Source organism: Crocodylus porosus, unplaced genomic scaffold (genome assembly GCF_001723895.1).
Source record: "Crocodylus porosus isolate Cpor-Errol unplaced genomic scaffold, CroPor_comp1, whole genome shotgun sequence".
NCBI classification, from domain to species: Eukaryota; Metazoa; Chordata; order Crocodylia; family Crocodylidae; genus Crocodylus; species Crocodylus porosus.
This window is the reverse complement of record NW_017728917.1, coordinates 22027488-22045864: the sequence shown is the minus strand read 5'-3', so window position 1 is coordinate 22045864 and position 18377 is coordinate 22027488. Positions and strand designations below refer to the sequence as shown.

General features: G+C 39.1%; 1 protein-coding gene across 2 annotated transcripts in view; it reads right to left on the bottom strand.

Annotated features, from left to right (window-relative positions):
• The window catches only part of ERC2 (ELKS/RAB6-interacting/CAST family member 2), a 951034-nt gene that overhangs the window by 433925 nt on the left and 498732 nt on the right, over positions 1 to 18377 (bottom strand). For both annotated transcript variants that reach the window (XM_019536909.1, XM_019536910.1), the window contains exons 11-12: positions 15456 to 15491; positions 3238 to 3431 (exon numbers count right to left, since the gene is read on the bottom strand). In XM_019536909.1, coding sequence (XP_019392454.1) covers positions 3238 to 3431; positions 15456 to 15491 — 230 coding nt within the window. The remainder of the gene's footprint in view (positions 1 to 3237; positions 3432 to 15455; positions 15492 to 18377) is intronic.

Here is an 18377-nt window from a genome sequence, read left to right as displayed (position 1 = left end):
GCAGGTCTTTAAGAGGAGGCTAGATGTACACCTTGCTGGGGTCGTTTGACCCCACTAATCTTTCCTGCCATGGCAGGGGGTTGGACTAGATGATCTGCTCAGGTCCCTTCCAACCCTAGAAACTATGAAACTTTATTAAAGCCACTTCCCTACCTCCTACATCAGGAATGCAAGACTTGCATTTATGTCTTCTATCCTTCCTTTTGTGTCTCTTTTCCCTTTCCTTCCTCATTTCTTCTCTTTCCTATCCACTTTTATGCCATCTGTTCATTGAGAGCCTGGCTCAGTTGGCTAAGACAATGTTTTCAAACATCACCCTGAACCTGTGAGAAAGGCAGCTAAGAGAACATCTTAAAGTATCTTTCAGTCCCACAAGTTGCATGGACTCAGACTGGCTTATTAGAACATGCACTATATCTGTCTCTCCCTAACAGAAAGGTTGTAAGTAGTCAGCAGAAGAAACAAAAACATAATTTTCTCTCTCTCCTGTTTTCTTCCCATCCCTGTTATGTGTCTCTTCCCATCTTTTAGAAAGCATTTTTGCTCCCCCCACAAAAAAAATTATTAACATCCTGAATATCATATAAAAGAATAGCAAACAGATTTTTTCCCGCTAAGAAATCTATGTAGCCAAAGTGAAAGTTAATAAAGGAAGCTGTTAACATAAAAGTCTTATTTCAGATCGTACCTTTCAAATTATTGCTATTGTTATTATTTGTAAACTGCAATAACAAGCTAAAATATTTTAATGATACTATTTGCCATAGGACTAAGCAGGCAGAGATCTCTGAACTTGAAACCACTAATCTTATTGTCTCACATAGTACAATCACAAGGTCATATTAAGATCTTTGACTTCTGGGCCAACTTATTCTACCTAATTTACTACAATATTGCTTCCCACAGATCTAAAAAACAGCACACAGATACTCAGACCTTTTGTCTCCTTTCTGGAGGGAAAAAATTGATATTATTTCCTGTAAGAAGTCTCAATACCATTGCTAGTAAAGACAACTCAACACCATTGCTACCCGTATCACACATCTCCCACAGTAAGTACCGTGGTGAAACTCAACTACGTAGGAACCTCCCACCACCTACCAGGTCACTACACTACAACTTTCAAGCTACAGTTCCCATGATTCACTGATTCTGCCTCCAATTTTCCTAGATTTTTAAGGCCATAAAGAACTTGGGTTCATGGGTCGAGTAAGTGCTGCCCCTTCATAAGTTCCTCCAACACCTGCTTAGCCCAGCCACTCAAATCCACACTAATTTTATATTTTTCTGATACCTCTATGTTCTAAAGTAAAAGAAAGAGATGCTTAGAAAAAAGTTTATCACCAATTAAACTCTAAACACTACACTATTTAAAATTCTACAGCATTCACAAGTAATTACTGTCAAGAGTCTGCAAATATATAAATCAAGTAAAAATTTGGCAAAAGGTGAATTGTAAAGGTTGATGTTTCCTTTTCTGTAAACAACCAGATATGCCCTTTGAGAGATTGTCCAATTTTTAAACCGTTTGAAGATGCCCCAGCAGTCATTTATACAATCTTCCCTCCCTAAGCAGATCCTGGCTCCCTCTCCTGATGATAACTAACATTTCCTGCACCTCTCCTGGCAGGATCTTTCTGGTAGGAGGCTCCTGCACTCTGTCTAATGGTGTTAGACAAACAGGATTTATCAATAGTTAGATCTCACTTTTGGTACCTTGACACTCTCCTTTCATTATACAAACTCTTGAGAGCAAGTTTGTGAAAGACCTGAGTATACAAGGTATCATCCTTACTTTCCATAAAGATAGCTTAGTTTAGGGAGAGGAAGAGGTTTGCCAGAAACTAAGGAATTTCACAGTGCAACCTAGAGCATAATCTTCAGAAGAAACTTCGGGTACTGTTTGTTTTAAAAGGAACAAGGTAAGTGGATCCCTCCACTTCCCTACCTCTGCTGATGAAAGGCTGCAAAACGTCCTTACTAATAAAAGAAAAGGGAAGGAGCCAGCATCTGAGAATATTTGTAAGGATAAGAAAGAGTGTGCAGTGGGTGCATCTACCCATACAATTAATGTGCAGTGAGGTTACTGTGCATTAAAATAAGGAACAGTAAACTGTGGGTCTACACGTGTACCCACTTTGGAGAAAATCTGCTCCGAATGGGAGCAGTTAAGACCAGGTATGTTCTTGCCCCCCTGCCCTACCCTGCTCTGCCCCAGTGCAGTAGCCAAGGGGAACTCCAGGTTCCCCTTTGTGCCAGTCCAGGGATGACAGGCAGCATGGGGCTGTTCCCAATCCCCATGTAGGGGGGGAGAGCTGTCCCATGGGGACTGGGTTGGGTCCTTACCAGGTGGGGACACCTCTACTGGCCGCATGGGGTTTGGGTCCTGACCTGATCCTCATATGGCAGGGATGCAGCAGTCCTGGCTGGTGGGACAGCTCTCCTGGCCACATGGGGATCAGGACGGTTCTGATCTTCACATTGTAGGGAGACATCTGCCCCTACAGCTGGCACAGGTTTGCCCAACATTGGGCTTTTGCCAGACAGCATCAGACCCCCTGCTGTGTGGGCTGACTGGAAGCAAATTGTTCCCAAGCAGCATTTACACATGCACTATTGAGCCATAGCTAATGCTTAGTTAATCTACTTGCTACCTATATATACGGGTAGTAGAAAACCGTGGATTAGCCGAATTAACTACACAATAGCTACTTTGCACGATTACATGGTGATGCCTTACTGTGCAGTATTTTAGTCTACTGTGTAGTAAAGTGCCTTGTGTAGATGCACCCAATGTCTCTGAAAAACACCCAAAGCTACAGTTAAGTAACTCCTCAGAAGTAGAAATGGTGTTTCAGAAAAGGACAAATGTCTGGATTGGTTTTTATTTTGGCTTTCGCTACTAGTAGTGAAGTAGCAGTAAAAACAACAACAAACATTTCTCTCCCCTAATGCAATGCCTCATGAAGGTATTGTGGGTGTTATGTAAGCAGTGTATAATCTGTGCCATGTAGTACAACAGCTTTTCTAGAAAAGTTGAGATCCCAAATATATTTAAAATTCAACAGTGTCATGTTTCTTAAATACACTTCTAACTTGGAAAGCAATTTGATTTGACATCAAAAATCCTCTATTTGATTGATGCTTTACTTATGTAATATTATTCCATATACAGTAAATCCATGATATAGCCCATATAATTAAAATCCAAATCAGCAGAAATAACATAAAAATTACCTTTCTAGCTCTGCAATTTTCTTATCTTTGTCATTCTTCTCATTCTCCACTTCCTTGAGGATTTCTAGCAGTCTGTCAACCTCGGCCTGAGCTTTGCCACATTCTTCTCGGTAGTATGATGCCTCTTTGTCAAGCTGTTTCATTCTGTCTGCATATTCTGGGTTCATACGGGCTTCTTCTTCAGCTTCATGAGCCTTCAGAGTTAATTTTAAGAAACAACAAGTAAGATAGTTTGGTGGCCCTATATCTTCAGGATCAAAGTCAGGTTTGCATGAAAATAGGATTATGGGTATTTCTGTCAGTTGTCAATATTTTTTCACAATGACCCAATAACGGAAAATGAAAATCTCTTTGTATTATTCTTAAAATTTCATCCGAAACCTATATTTCCAAAACTGTATCAATTACAGAAAAGAAACAACTTCTCTCACATTGTAATTTTCATACAAGTTGGTAGCAATTTAAAAAATAATTCTGATTTCATTGTAAGTTGCTAAATATTGTCATAAAAGTAAATATTTAAAAATATATATTATAACCTAGTCTGTAAAATTCAGCCATGTGACAACATATTTAGAACTCTTGTTTGATTCTAAGAACTGAAGGAAAGACTCAGTCCCACACAGTGACAACGAGAAAAACATTTTCAGCTGACAGTTAACCCAACAATCCCCTTTTCCCTTCTCCGCTTATAATACTTAGCCTGAAACATCAGAAGAACAAGCCCATCGGTAAAAAGAGCACAAATAAATAAACCTGGCAAACACATGCATGGGTGGGTGGCAGTTTCACAGACAAGAAAAAACGCAATGAACACAACAACGACAGTGCAGAGCCCAATCCTACTCCCATCAAACCTAATGGCAAAGTCCCCAATTAACTTCAATGGGAGCATGATGGGGCATAAAAGTGTTTTAAACTGTTGGCTGGAATAATCACAGACAGATGGAAACAACAATGCACTGCAATGCTTAGCCTACCCCTTGCTTCCCATTATTCCTAATTGGCATCTTGAAAGAGCAGGCAGGGAAAAAACAAGTAGTTTAACCGCAGTACACATTAAACATAGAAAATTCAGATAACTTTTTTTTTAATGTACACACATGTATTTTACAAAGATTAAGGACAATTAGAGCTGAAGGTCCTCCTATTATCTTACTATGCAGAGCAGCTGCTAATTTTTTATTTATTTGAAATTTCATAAATTTCAGGGAATAAACAAGGCAAGCAAGCAAAGAAAGAACTGAACATCAAAATGAAACATGCACGTCTGGGGGAAAAATACCAACTACTACCATTAGAAAGTTGACATTCTTTGCAATGATTTAGTATAATTTTCTCATTATAAAGAAACAGGTCTTGTGTTTATTGTAGGTGAAATAATAATAAATTTAAATCACTGAGAAAAACTAGATTTTTTTTGCATGTAACATACATTTAAGCATGAGGATAATAAGGAAAATAATTTAGCTTTCATGTCTTATCTTTCTGTTTACAAGGGGTATCTAACTATGAAAAGAACCTGGGAGCCTGATGGAACATTTGCCGTATTTGTTGGCTTTGTTGCATTCCTCTACTTTAGATAACATAACATGTTTAGGACTTGGGCTCTGCACAGACGCTGGGGTCTCCACACACACAGACCATTGAAGGCTGAAATCCAAAGAGTTTTGCAGTTTATTGTTTTGGTGGATTATTATCCAAACTTTTTTCTGAGTTGGGAACCAACTGATTTGAAAGGTAAATTTTGAGATGTGATACAAGGTATTATTGTCACTGAGTGCAATCACAGAGTTAGAACCTCAATTTATGATGGGCTGAACACCACTTTCAGGTGGCAAATCATTTCCAGCTCCTATTTCCTTTAAAAAAAAATTGAAAGGGGAGAACAGTACTGGGTAATAAATATTTCTTCTTCCATGAAATAAAAATAGCAGCAGCAAGATGGAAGTATTTCTATAAGGAATCTCCAGGAAAAAAATATGTGGAGAGCCAGTCCCTCCACACAAATACACAGAGAACTAGGTTCCCTTAGGAAGTGTGGGAGTCATCTTTCCCACTCTGGTCCTGCAGACTACCAGCTGTTCATATTCTCCTAATTTCTTTTCCTTCATTTCAGGCCTCACGCAATTTTGTGTCCCAACCTTCAGTCTTGCTCTCCCCATTCCATCCCTATGCTACATCCTACCTTTCATCCCTGCCACCCACTGTTTCAATTCTATGTTCTTTCCCTCTGCCCCATCAGCTTTTTTGTGCACCAAATACCCACTAGCATCAGCACACTGGGGCACCCACTATCACCCAACTCCTCATTTGAGCACCTCTCTTTGAGTTTTGCTTCAGAAGAGGGAATTGCAGGGGAGATGGGGCAGCTTTGCCAAGATGTCCCCCATATGGCCAAAAATAACTGGGGAGAATCTCTGCAGCATTAGCAATGTACAATATCCCAGCTGGGTTGCAGAGAAGCAGGACAAGGCAATCAAATGTGAATGAATTATACAATATCTGGCACAAGGCATCCACCTGCATAATTTAAGTACAGGTTACTGAAAGCTTTGTTTTTAAAAAAAATATAATTCCTTGCTTTCAGTTGCATCCCAAGGAAGTTACGAAGCATTTTGTCACAAAAGAATTGTGACAAAATGGCTCCTGGCATGCCATACTACCTCAACAGCAGATCATGGGAACAGAAGCAGATCCTCTGACTTTTAGACGCATGCTATATGCACTGAACATACTTTGCTTCTCAGAAATAATCTAATCATCAGCACTGCTTTATCTAGTGGTCTCTCAATGGCAACTTCAACTTAAAATGGTAATATTTCCATGATTCTGCTTTATTTTCTTTTTTAATTTTAAAAATCTTTAAGTCTTTTTATGAAGGATATACTATATATGTGCTAAGTGATGGTGAAAAATAGCAGTATTTTACCTTTTTTGAGTTAAAAAATAGCTATGTAGCATAAAATAAATGGGATAATGGGATAATGTTTCATTTATGATGATCTAAATACCACCATTGATGATAGCAGAGAACTTTAAGCTCCCACTTACTTCAAAAAGAAATAAAAAAAGGAGAACATCTCAAAGCACTGGGCAATAACTGCTCCTTTCATGAAATAAAAACAGCAGCAAGAGGGAAGTATCATTTCCCAACTACCTCTGCTCAGTAACTGGAATACTAACAGGTCTCATGCCCTCTCCCAGAAAAATGTTAGCTTTTAATATGCCCTGAATGCAGGACACTTCGAAGGGCTACTCAGAGTCACCCAAGATGGCTACCAGATACACAAGAATGTTTCCACTACCTACTACTACAGTAGTAATTCTGCCTTTCCTTCGATAAGTGTATCTCCATACAAATCCTAGCATGAGTCAGTGCCTATTAAACATGATTCAGCTTCCAGTCTACTATGCATCCTAAGGTGGAGAACAATGATCCATAATAATTCAAATAATATGAAAACACAAAGTAAATACAAGGATTAATAGAATATTCTAAAAAGAAATCAAATATTGGGACCAACTTAACTCAATTGTCTATACTTTCATAATAGATTGGGATTACTGCTGAAAACAAATTTAATTTGTATATGGTGCAAGATCATCTAATGCAAGATCTGACCCATAGAGAGCTAAATAGGAGGAGACAAAAAAGGAAAGAGTTCCAAACACACTGGCTTATGGTATTGAGTGTTGTTTAAAACTGCAAAGGCAAAATGAGTAGATGTCAAAGGAGTCTGTTGTTAGCATAGTCAACATGAAGCAAAACTCACTCACTCTGAAAGCACTTGACATATAGATGTGGTTTTATTCATAGTTTCTGGATGTTATGTCCTATGAATTTAAAAATAACCATGGATTTTAGGCAGGAAAATATTTTTAATTGGGTTATAAATAAAATAGGGGTTATTTCATCCCATAGGCACCCCGCTTGTAGCAGTCAAAGAAGGTCCCAATAATTGAAGGACAGTACAGCTGGTTTGACCATATCCCTACTGTTCAAGGTGAGGTAGATTTCTTCAGCCTTCTGACTCATTAAGAGTGAAGTTATACTGTATTGGTGTTTAGGCCATACCAAGGGCACTTAAAACATGAGTGTCTGCAGTTAAAGCTCATTAATTTGTGCTAAGTGGCCTTTAAGCATCTCAAAGTTATGCCACTTCAGGTGAGGGTTAACTCTGGGCCATGCTACCCAGCTCATGTTAGGGTAACTTCAGTCTGCTCCACAGAGATAAAATATGCATTTTGCAGTCCTCCAGCATCCCAGCCCCTGCTACTCCAGCTCTGTGGATGACCTTTCCATCCTCCCATCCAAGGGTTGGTATGGCTGAGGAGAAGGTTCTGCCAGTGCCAGTAAGAGGATTACAGTAGTGAGAGCATGGAGCTGGGAGGCAGAGAGGCATGGGGGCTGTGGCTTCCCTCCACATGCCCCCCACATTCCCATCCTGGGGTGGGGAATAGGGGGACAGGGCTATGCTACATGAACCCCAATAACCTAATCCCAGCCACCCAACCCAATCCCAGGCCCATCCCCCCTCCCCCCAGCCATCCCCAGAGAGGACTGTGCCTTTACTGTAGCTTTTGCCTGACTCCAGATGAAAGTTCTACTACTGAAAACTCCATATATTTAAGGTTAATTGAATTTTTTTCATGCAGCCTGCCCTATTTTTCACAAAGGCCACTGGCTCTCCCCTGGCCAGGCACCTTCATGGGGGCTATGGCTTTCTCCTGCATCCCCCCCATACTATCTTAGGATTGGGGTGGGGAGAGGACAATGCTACCAGCACAGAGACCATGGGGTTTAGCCTGGTGGGATCATGAAGCCATAGGGAGTGAAGAAGTATGCTTCCTCATGGTGCCATTCTTTCAGTGGGCTACAGCCTGGCAACTTGGTCCCAGAACAGGAGATGGGATACAGCCCAGATGTCCTGGCCCCTAGATAGGGCTCTGTTTGCCAGCCCTCTAGTGGCAAGTGAGAGCTGTGCAGACAAGAAATGGTATTAACCCTCAATATGTGACTTCTGTCAACATACATCTTTAACACCACAAAACATTCCCCAATTTTAGTATGGTCTAAGTGTACTGTGTAACTTCACCCTTAGTGTAACCAAAAACTTAAAATAATTCCAGCTAAAAATGGCTTGGTTTTCCCACCAAAAGGGAAGGTAAAGGAGGTAGCACACCTCTATGTTTAGGTGCATACAAGCATTCAAAAGATCAGATATAATCCTGCTATTTTGTTCTTCTAGTAGGAAAAAACTACCACGGGAGCCCAGGACAAATGTGACAGGGGCTGAGTGGGTGGTCCACAGACAGCCTGTACTGCTGATGTTACCCAGCCAGAGTGCCCCTTTGCTGCTGCAAGCAGCCAACAACAGCCAATGGCACAAGTCACAATTAACTGGCTGAAAACCCTATGGGACCATGACCCTTTTGCCCACAACACCCTTTCCTCCCCTCCTTCCCTTTCAGCTGTCTGGCTTTGAGACTTGAGACCCAGAGCACTTCTGCTGTCTTTTAAAACCTGTCATTTTACCCTCAAACAGTCTGTAATAGATCATTACCCTCTCTGGCATCACTCAATGGACCCAGTTCCAGCACAGGTTAAGTGAGGCTCATTGGAGTCAGATGTTGGTTGGTCTGGTACTGGGGGTCATGGTCAGATGCTGGGGGTGGGCCTGAGACCTACCTAGCTGCAACTGGGACCAGAGCTGAGACCACTGCTAGCTCCCTGCATGCTGTCTCACTAAGGCAGGGGGCAGGGCTGGTTCCTTGCCTGCATGCCAAACTGCCAGCTCCTGACCCACCAGCTACCAGCTGGTAGGGTCAGGGTCACATGCTGGTGAGTCAGGTGCTGGCAGGTCAGGTCTACCCTAGTCAGGTTCCACCACCTGCTCAGAGTGGCAGAACAGACAGCTGCACAGTGGGGCTGTGCGAAGCTTCAGTCCCTGATTTGATTTGGCAGAGATTCAGACTGATTCAGTGGCTGAATCTCCAAATCTGAATTGAATCAGGAGACCCTTAAATCTCTCTGAATTGAATCAGAACCCTACAAATTGATTCAGAAAGATTCAATGATTCAGACAGACACAGCTTTAAATGTTTTCTCTACATGCCTCAAGATACCAGGTGGCTCATGAATGCTAAGATGGTGGGGCAGATGGAGCATCCCACAGGAGCACAGGAGGCTCCCCAGCACACTTGACAGCAGACCCGGAAGTGGACCAGAAGTACTTCCAGTCCATTTCTGGGTCTTCCGGGGAGCACACTGTGGCCCCTTGGCTCAGCAACTGGTGCCTCCTGGGTCTGGGGAAGCACCCAGGGGCCAATCACCAAGCCAGGGGGGTGCCCCCCCATGCTCAGCGGTGGACCTAGAAGTGGACTGGAAGTACAAAATCTGAATCAAATACAAACCATTTCACACACCCTTACTGCACAAGTCCAGAGCTGTGGAAAGGGGCTGAGGTTTCCTGGCCCTAAAGCTGTTAAGGAAAGTGATTTGCTGTGGGTTGAGCTTCAGGTGTAGAGTGCAGCCCAAGTTGCAGCTCTCTCCCTTGTGCTCGAGGCCAGAACAATGCATATTGGAATGCTGGAGAACAATGCTTCTATCAGTAGGGTAAATGTGCATTGGTATGGTAAGCATATCTGTACCCATTCCCCCAGTAAAAACTCTTCCAAGGGTCATTTCTACTTGATTCGGGGTGGTAGATTTTTCTAAGAGACGTACCATTTTTGGGCTGTGTGCACAATTGTACAACCAGGAATTCCAATTCCACCAGGAGAAAGGTAATGCTTGTATGCACCCTTTGTCTTCTCTTCTGCTGCTGTCCTATTTCAATCTTCACTTACATATACCTCCCTCTAAGGTGAAGCATGCCTGATATCTGGTAAGTAGAATTACTTCCACTTTTCAGTAATAGGGTCACTGCTGTCTCTCCTAAAGGGTCACAAAGAGATATGTAGTTCAGGCACAGGGCAATTTAAGGTTTCAGATGCATGAGCTATACTTGTAGCACCCAGAGTTCAGCCACTTGCCAATTCTGGGGTCACAAAAAAAGCAGTAGTGGTTGCATTAATACTGCTGTTGCTGATTGGCAGATTTTAAATTTCTCTTTTGATTTGCACAAAATAACTGAAAAATATACAGTAATCCTTCTATTAAAAACCTGAGCCCAGCCTATTTTTTAGTTTTTATTCAATTCTATATATAAAGGACTTAGTCCACCTGTCTGTCTGTAATGCTCTTTGGGGGCATAGCTCCCAGCAGGGCGTGGCTCCAGCCACTGCTGCGTGCAGAGCACACTGCTCATCAAGACTGATGGTGGGGATGGAGTGCCACCATGACAATAGGGATGAAGGGGACAAAGTGGGGGGCTGGCACAGGGCCAGACGTGGAGCAGAAAATGACAGCTGGGATGGAGCCATGATGGCAGGGACAGAGTGGGGGGGGCAAGGCCACCTCCTTGGAGGTGGCAAAGGCAGCACAGGGTGGTGGCGGTGCGGCACTGGCCTTGCCCCCCATCCCCCATCCTTACCGTCAATCTTGACAGACAGTTTGCTAATTCATACATAATAGAACATTCAAAGGACTATATAGGGACTCTATCCTTGTGTGACTTTTAGCACCCTCAGTTTAATAGGACTCGGTACCTGTAGGGCCTTTTAAAAGTTGAGAAGATCTTTTCTTACATAAGCACTTTGTATAGACTAGAACTATAATATTAGGTGAAATTACATGTTACACTTAGACCATACTTAATCTGGGAAATGTTAGGCAGTGAAAGCTAGACTATGCTGTAAGCACTTACAGGTTGAGGGTTAATACCATTTCCTGCCTGCACAGCCCTGACTTGCCACTAGAGGGCTGGAAAGCAGGAACATGGCTAGGAGGCAAGACACCTGGGCTCTACCCCTGCTCTGGGTGCAAGGAGGCTAGAAGCAATGCATCCTAGGATGCTGGAGGAGGACTGCAGATTGCTCATTTTATCCCCCTGGAGCAGACTGAAGTTATCCTAACAAGAGCTAAATAGCACTGCCCAGAGTTAACCCTTGCCTGCAGTCAACCAATTTTGAATTGCTCAGAGGCCATTTAGCACAAATGAACAACCTTTAATAAGCAAATGCTCATGTTTTAAGTATTCTTGGTAGGGTCTAAGTGTACTATGGAACTTAACCCAACATAGCTGTTGTTAGGAGCTTGAATGTATATGGGTGAGATTACTAGGGCCTGGTTTAAATTGTGGGCCCAGCTCAGGGCATGGTGGCTCCTTTAATCCTGGAGTAACCCCCATACATTCCCCTGCCACTGATTGGCGAAGGAACCTCATCGGTCCCACCACTCAAACCTGATGCCAGAAGATGAAAACCACAGTTTTAAATATGCTGCTGTTCTTGCAGATGAGTTAAGCAGTCAAAAGAAATCTAGAACAGCTGACAGTTCAGAAAAAGAAATAGACTTCAGAAATTTCTGTAGGATTGGTTTTGTATTATTTAGGAGTCCAGTCTCACTATCTTTTATTATACATTATTATTAAGGTATTTCCTCATGGGAGTAGCCCAACCAGAATTCTGAGCTTCATTGACAAGAGTGTTTACTATGAATATTTCTGGCAAGTCCAAATTCACTGACATGGGAGAAGTTGATCAAAATTTTGGGAGAGTAATTCAGAACTCTGCAGTTTGTTAACAGATAATCTGAAATGTTTCTTTTAAGACTAAATTTTCTTATTAACATAAACCACCTATATACACAAAGTAAATGCTAATATCATCTTGTGAATTATTTTGAGGGTGTGATACTACATTTACTTTTAACAATACTATTGCCTACCAATAGCAGTGCCTCAGTAAAATATGTTAATTATGAATATTTATAAGCCAGGTATTAATTACTATTAATTACAAGGTTATATTTTGAACAACATATACTATTTACACTCAATTATTAACTGATGCTGTGCTGTATTTCAGTAGTGGATTTTTTTTTCTTTTTGGCTAAACTTTCCAAAATAAACAGAATATCACTTTAATATTAAACTTCTCCAATTCTTACACCAAAAAAATAAAGAAAATTATATCAACTCTGCTTGTTTATTTTGTACCTCCAATTAGAGGCAAGTAAATTTTTATATATGAATAGAAAACTATCTACAGCAATATCAAAATATTGTACTACACGCATATAAATTTAATTATTTTGTTTATTAAATAGGCACAATCCTGCATGCATTATTCTGCATCGTATATGGACGGATGTAATATGCCTTAATTTAAAATAGCCAAAAAAATCAACTGAGAAGTTAATAAAAGAAAAGTTAAAGGAAACAGCAGAAGTGTACATGCAAGGAAATACTTTTTAAGATCCTTCAAAGTTTGTCTTCAGAATTTGCTTCATTGACTGGTTTTAGTATCTCTTTTAATTTCAGTTATTTTAAGACATCACTTCTAGGGCTGAGTTGCACAATTTAGAGTCGACCCTGCAGGTGCCTTGAATTTTGATTTTACATTGCTTTTGTACAGCATTTGGAGAATCGAGTCCTAATGTTCCAAAGAGCCTTCACAACAACTAAATGTCACCAAAAAAGGGAGCATTTTTAATTACAGGACAAAAACAATCAGGTAACTGTTTTATAACCAATCCTTATAAGCATAGGGCATTCCTTGAGTAATTCAAAAAGTATTCATTGTCTACAGAAGAGTAAATTAGAACAAGAATCAGATTCTGTAAATCTTGATCGTGCAAGCAATCCCACTAAATTCACTGTAAATATTCTCACAAAAAGGATTTAGCCCCTTCTACATTTTTATCACTTTCATTGCAAAAGACCTAGCAGTATAAAACACACTGGCCTGTCTCACTGGATTTTTCAAAAGTGCCAGATGAGTGACAACTGGGGATGCCCCTGAGTCCCCTGAGCTGGCAAGAAGGCTTATTACCTTTTTACTAAAACAGGAATCTCCAGTATGAGGGGGGAATTTAAAATTTATTTTTAAGTGAAGGAAGGTTTAATGTAAAAACAGTTGAAAGTTTAATGGTATGTATCTGTTGCTTGCCATCCACTATATCATTATCATCTGAAGAAACAATGAAGAAAAATTTAATAAAGTAGAAGGTCTAATGACTTATTAGATACAAAGTTGGCTTACTACTAGTAACTGCAATCAAGACATCTAAACCAGGCTTGTCTAACATACAGCCCGTGGGCTGCCATGTAGCCCTCCAAGCTGTTTTCTGAGGCCTGAGGTGCTGCAACAGGAAACGAAAGTAAGCACTGTACTTTCATTTTGGGGGGTGATGTAATATCGCTTCCTGTGAGGTCTTTGAATATGGCTTGTTGGCCCACTGGATGATAAAAAGTTCATGATCTGGCCCCACATTCAAAAAGGTTGGACACCCGTGATCTAAACACAGCTGAAATTTTGGCCCTAAGAAAAGCTGATGTGAATCTTGCCATTGATATGAGTGAGTTCACAATTGTATACCCAGTCTTTAGATCAATTTAGAGGGGAAAAAACCAAACAAAAAAAAACACTTCACTTCCAGAATGTACAAAATAGAACAGGGAAAGTCTTCCTTTTAGTTATCTTTAGTCCTCTTTAGTTATCGTCCCCTAATGAAGAGATACTGTAATTAATTTCTGCCTAATATCAAATAAAAGAGTTTTTATTCAGTGCTTCCAAACTGGTTATCCCTGTGAAAAATAAATATGCTAAAGCAGAAAAAACTGCCCAATATGGGACACTAGATATGAATAAACTAATGAATAACAGGTAACAATTAGTACAACAGTGTGACTAAAGCTGAAAATGGAGGGAAGTTGTCCAAAGGGAGCCAGTAAACGGTAATACAAACCTCAATAAACAAGAGATATGCACTAGAGGAGTGTAGATGATGTATGGAAGTACATGGTCTGCCTATAAATCTATCACACAGAGGTCACAAACTCATATAGAAAAACAATTCTATCACATAGAGTGAAAATAATTTTATTACTATTGTATGTTGGATGACAAGGTATGTATATAATTAAGTTTTACATTCTTTTATGACCAATTTTAACTGAGTTTAAATGAAATTAACTGGTAGTTTTCAGGAAGCAAAATATAGTATATTCTATGGGATCTAGCCCTCCATAAATATATAAGACATTTCTATTACATCATTAGAAATTACTCAGTAACAGAGGAACAGACAATAAGGATGAAATTGAGGACCACTGAAGCTAACAGCAAAAGTCCCATGAGCAGCGTCTGCCCAGCATAAAATAGCATACTATATGAATAATATGTTATGATGTAAAATCAGTTATCCGGTACTTTCAATTGCAATTACATGGTAATTCCAAATCTGATTACTATGTAACCTGGAAGTCATAAACTGCTATGTTACTACATAGCATGTTAGTACAATCCAGTTAGGTATTATTTCTGTCCTGTGATGCTAACAGCCATTTGTACCTGCCAGAAAATAAAAACACAAAGCTCAGTGGTGAAAGAAGTAGAGATAGCAGTGTTTATTACTGTTCTTCCTAAACTTGAAAAAAAGAATACAGTATAATTAAAGAAAGCATCAGGAAGGACAATCATGTTAAACAAGGAAAACATGATTATACTTCCTTGTTTAAAAAGCATTGATATTTGTTTTCATGGTTCTATATTTTTAGCATACCTTGTCTAAATATGATGCTTATGCATTTTAAAAAAAAACCTGGAAGTGCTCAACACGCACAATTCTTCACTAATAAAAGTGATCCTTTGCCTTCTAAACTAATTTGATCATGCTGCAACTATAGAAAATATACTAGAAAAAGTCACTCTTACTGCTCTAATCACAATATTATCAATAAATCATTAAATATTTTGAGTTTGAAGGATCAAAAAAAAGTACCCCATGAGCATAGCATTAAAAAACAGAACTAAACTGAAACAAAAATCAACTGAATTGTGCATGCTTTTTACAATGGAGAAGTTGAGGACCTGAAGGCAACGGCATTTGAAATTAGCAGTTTTAATAATCCAGTTTCTAAATAATGTATTTCATGTTCAAATGAAATAGCCTTGAAGTCCACAGAGCTCATTTATTTTGACATAACTAAAATAGGTGGGCATCAGAAACATTCTGCAAAGCTCCACAGAGGAAAAACACAACACAGTGTTGGGTTAATGGATCCTCATGCTTTCATATGTTACAGCGGGCACTTTCAGAAAGGACTTACTGGATTGTACATCTGATTGAACAACTGTTCAGCTTGCTACATTGCAAAGTTGGGAAGGAGTGAAGCACAGACAGGAAAAGAAGGAAAGATCCAGGAAAACAGCATTAGCTCAACAAATCCAGTGCATTTGCACAGAAGAACTCGTCATAAAAAAAGTAGAAATTTAAGTTTCTAAACATTCCTTGGTGAAAGTGAGAGGCACTGGGGAAACATAAATGTTGACTTTGGCTCCTAAAAAAGAATAGCTGGAGTAAGAAATTTAAGGTTTGTGTTACTTTCCCTTTCTCAAATGAAATAACCCATGAAATAAAGAAAGCTGTCCACTTTTGATGATACATTAAGTGCTGGTCTCAAGCAATGAATCACTAGAAGTGCTTTTGGCCAACGCTGCAATTTATCAACAGAGCTTCAAAGATGTTAATAATAAAAGATTAATTAAACTTTATCATTAAATTTATAGATTTTTCTTTTGTATTAACACAAGTCTGAATTTTCTATTCATATGAGTTTTGAGCAGAACAGCTTGGCAAACAGTAGTTTAGCAACAGCAACTGTCAGTAAGCAAGGGAATTTAACATACATGATAAACAAGAAAAGGAAGAAATTCTGAAGTGGTAAGATGACTCAAGAAAGGAAAATACAAAATAAGTAACTACCTATGAGGTAATTCCTGCTGTTCCATCATAATTAGCAAAGGAAAATAAGGAAAAGAAATACCTATATAGATTTGGCACAAAAGTGTTACAAGTACCCAACTAATCTGGTTTCTCATCTACTGAAAATTCTGATTCTCATTTCAAAAGGTTTCATAAAAATCCTCATTTTTAAAACATGATATACAATAAAATACAGTATAAACACAAGATTAATTATTCTTTCAGAATGTTTCACTTACTGGTTTTTAAATGTGTATATTATTCCAATTAACAGTTCAACTTACTGTAATCAAATATTTTAACAGTCTATCTAAGCAATTTTATTTTATTTTTGGATATGCTCTAGGCAGCCTTTTCACTGTCTGCATATTTTCTCTCCTTGACATGCCCACTGTAGTTAAATAATATTAAGAAATAGTAAGACATAGTCATAACATGGGAAGAAACTGTTCCCTACTTTTCCCTAAGGGAAAAAGAAAACAAAAGAGAAAATAAAGGATGGAGAAAGTGGGGGGAGCAGGGGATGAGTGAAAGAGAGGAGGGGCCAAATTTCAGGGCAAAGTGTCCCTCATCCCAGATTAGGTTAAGATGCATATCTTGCAAATGTTTCTGGCTATAATGCTCACTACTATAGCTACTCACAGAATCCACTCACTCTAGCACCATGTTTTCAAGATCAAATTCATATTTGTGAATGAGACAAAATAAGAATCATAATGCTAAAAGCAAGCTATATTCATGTCAAAATACTGTAAACTGAAAGTATCTTCACTGATTTTTCAGAATTGTGATGCTCAATTTGTAAGAAGTTCAAAGAAAAAGGAACAGATACTTATTTGAAGATCCTATTCAAATTATGTCCAATAATCTCTCACTTTGGCTGCACTGAGTGTTCATTGATACAGTAAGCACTGTTATGGGACATGCAGATTTATATGCTATGCATAACAACAAAGAAATGTAGATGCTCCCATGTGAATATTTTAATGACACTGATTTCTATTTCAGTCAGTTTTTTAAGGGATAAAATACATAGCTGAAAGTAGGCTAACATTTTTTTCATAGAATGTTTCCAGGTTTGGCTGAGACTAAGGTATTTCATTAATGAAAGAGTAAATTAAAAATTACTGTTTGGAGTCCATTGTCATTAACAGTAAGCGTTTCTGTTCAGCTAAACATATCCACATTTTTTAACTACAGTTTCTGAACTTACCTGGTCTTCTATAACTTTTTTGGTCAATTTACATTGGGAATTCATGTTATATTTATGGTATAATGAAACTATTACGTTTTCAACTTTCATTTAGTAACCCTTTGTATTTTATGTGCAAGAAACATACTCCCTTTTTATTTAAAAGAAATCCCAGACACTCACAGACTTTTATAACTGCTTATTTTTCCATGACTAAATGATGTGTTTATATGTACGTTCATAAAATGTGGGTTTAGAATTTCACCTATTTCATGTGAATTTCCAGTTTTAAGGTGATGGGTACTTCAGCTTTCTAAAGAGTACTAACTCAGAAAAAAAAGAGAGAGACAACTGAAAAAAACCTATATTAAAAATAGTTTTAAAATGTGAATGAAATATTGCTAGAAGCAATATAATTAAATAAATCATGTTAGTCATAGGAACACAAATATTTAAATTATAGATTAGATTATAATTGCATTACATGATTCTAGCATGTTCATTACAAAATTTGAATGCCAATTTATCAAAACTTCAATAAATATTATTTGTTTCTTTAAATGAAATAAAGATAGCCTAAAACTAACACACTGAAATAATTTGTATATTTCTGGGGCAAACAACATTGATAAGCTACCAAGTATTTAAAATTATTTAAGTTTTTTGCCAAAATTACTTTCCACACAAGCTTGTCCAAAAATATTAACTTTCCTCATCCCGATAACTATATATTAGACCTGTGTGAAATGGCTAGTATTTGCTGAGGAATTGGACTGGACCAACCGGGGGGGGGCAGTAATTCAATTCAGCGATTTGAATCACTGTCCTGAATCGATTCAGCTGAATCTGATTCAAAGTTTCAGCTGCCACCGAATCACCCGAACCTCTGAATCAAACAGGTCTCATCCCCCACCCACTCTCCTAGCCCCACCCAGCCCCAGCATCCCAACTGTTTTTAAAAAAAAGCCCCACACTCACCAGCTCCTGCCAGGCACAGGGAGTGGTCCCCCCTGCCCCCAACTGCCCTGCACAGAGTGGGGGGCTCTGCCATGAGCTCCCATCCCCTGCCAGCTC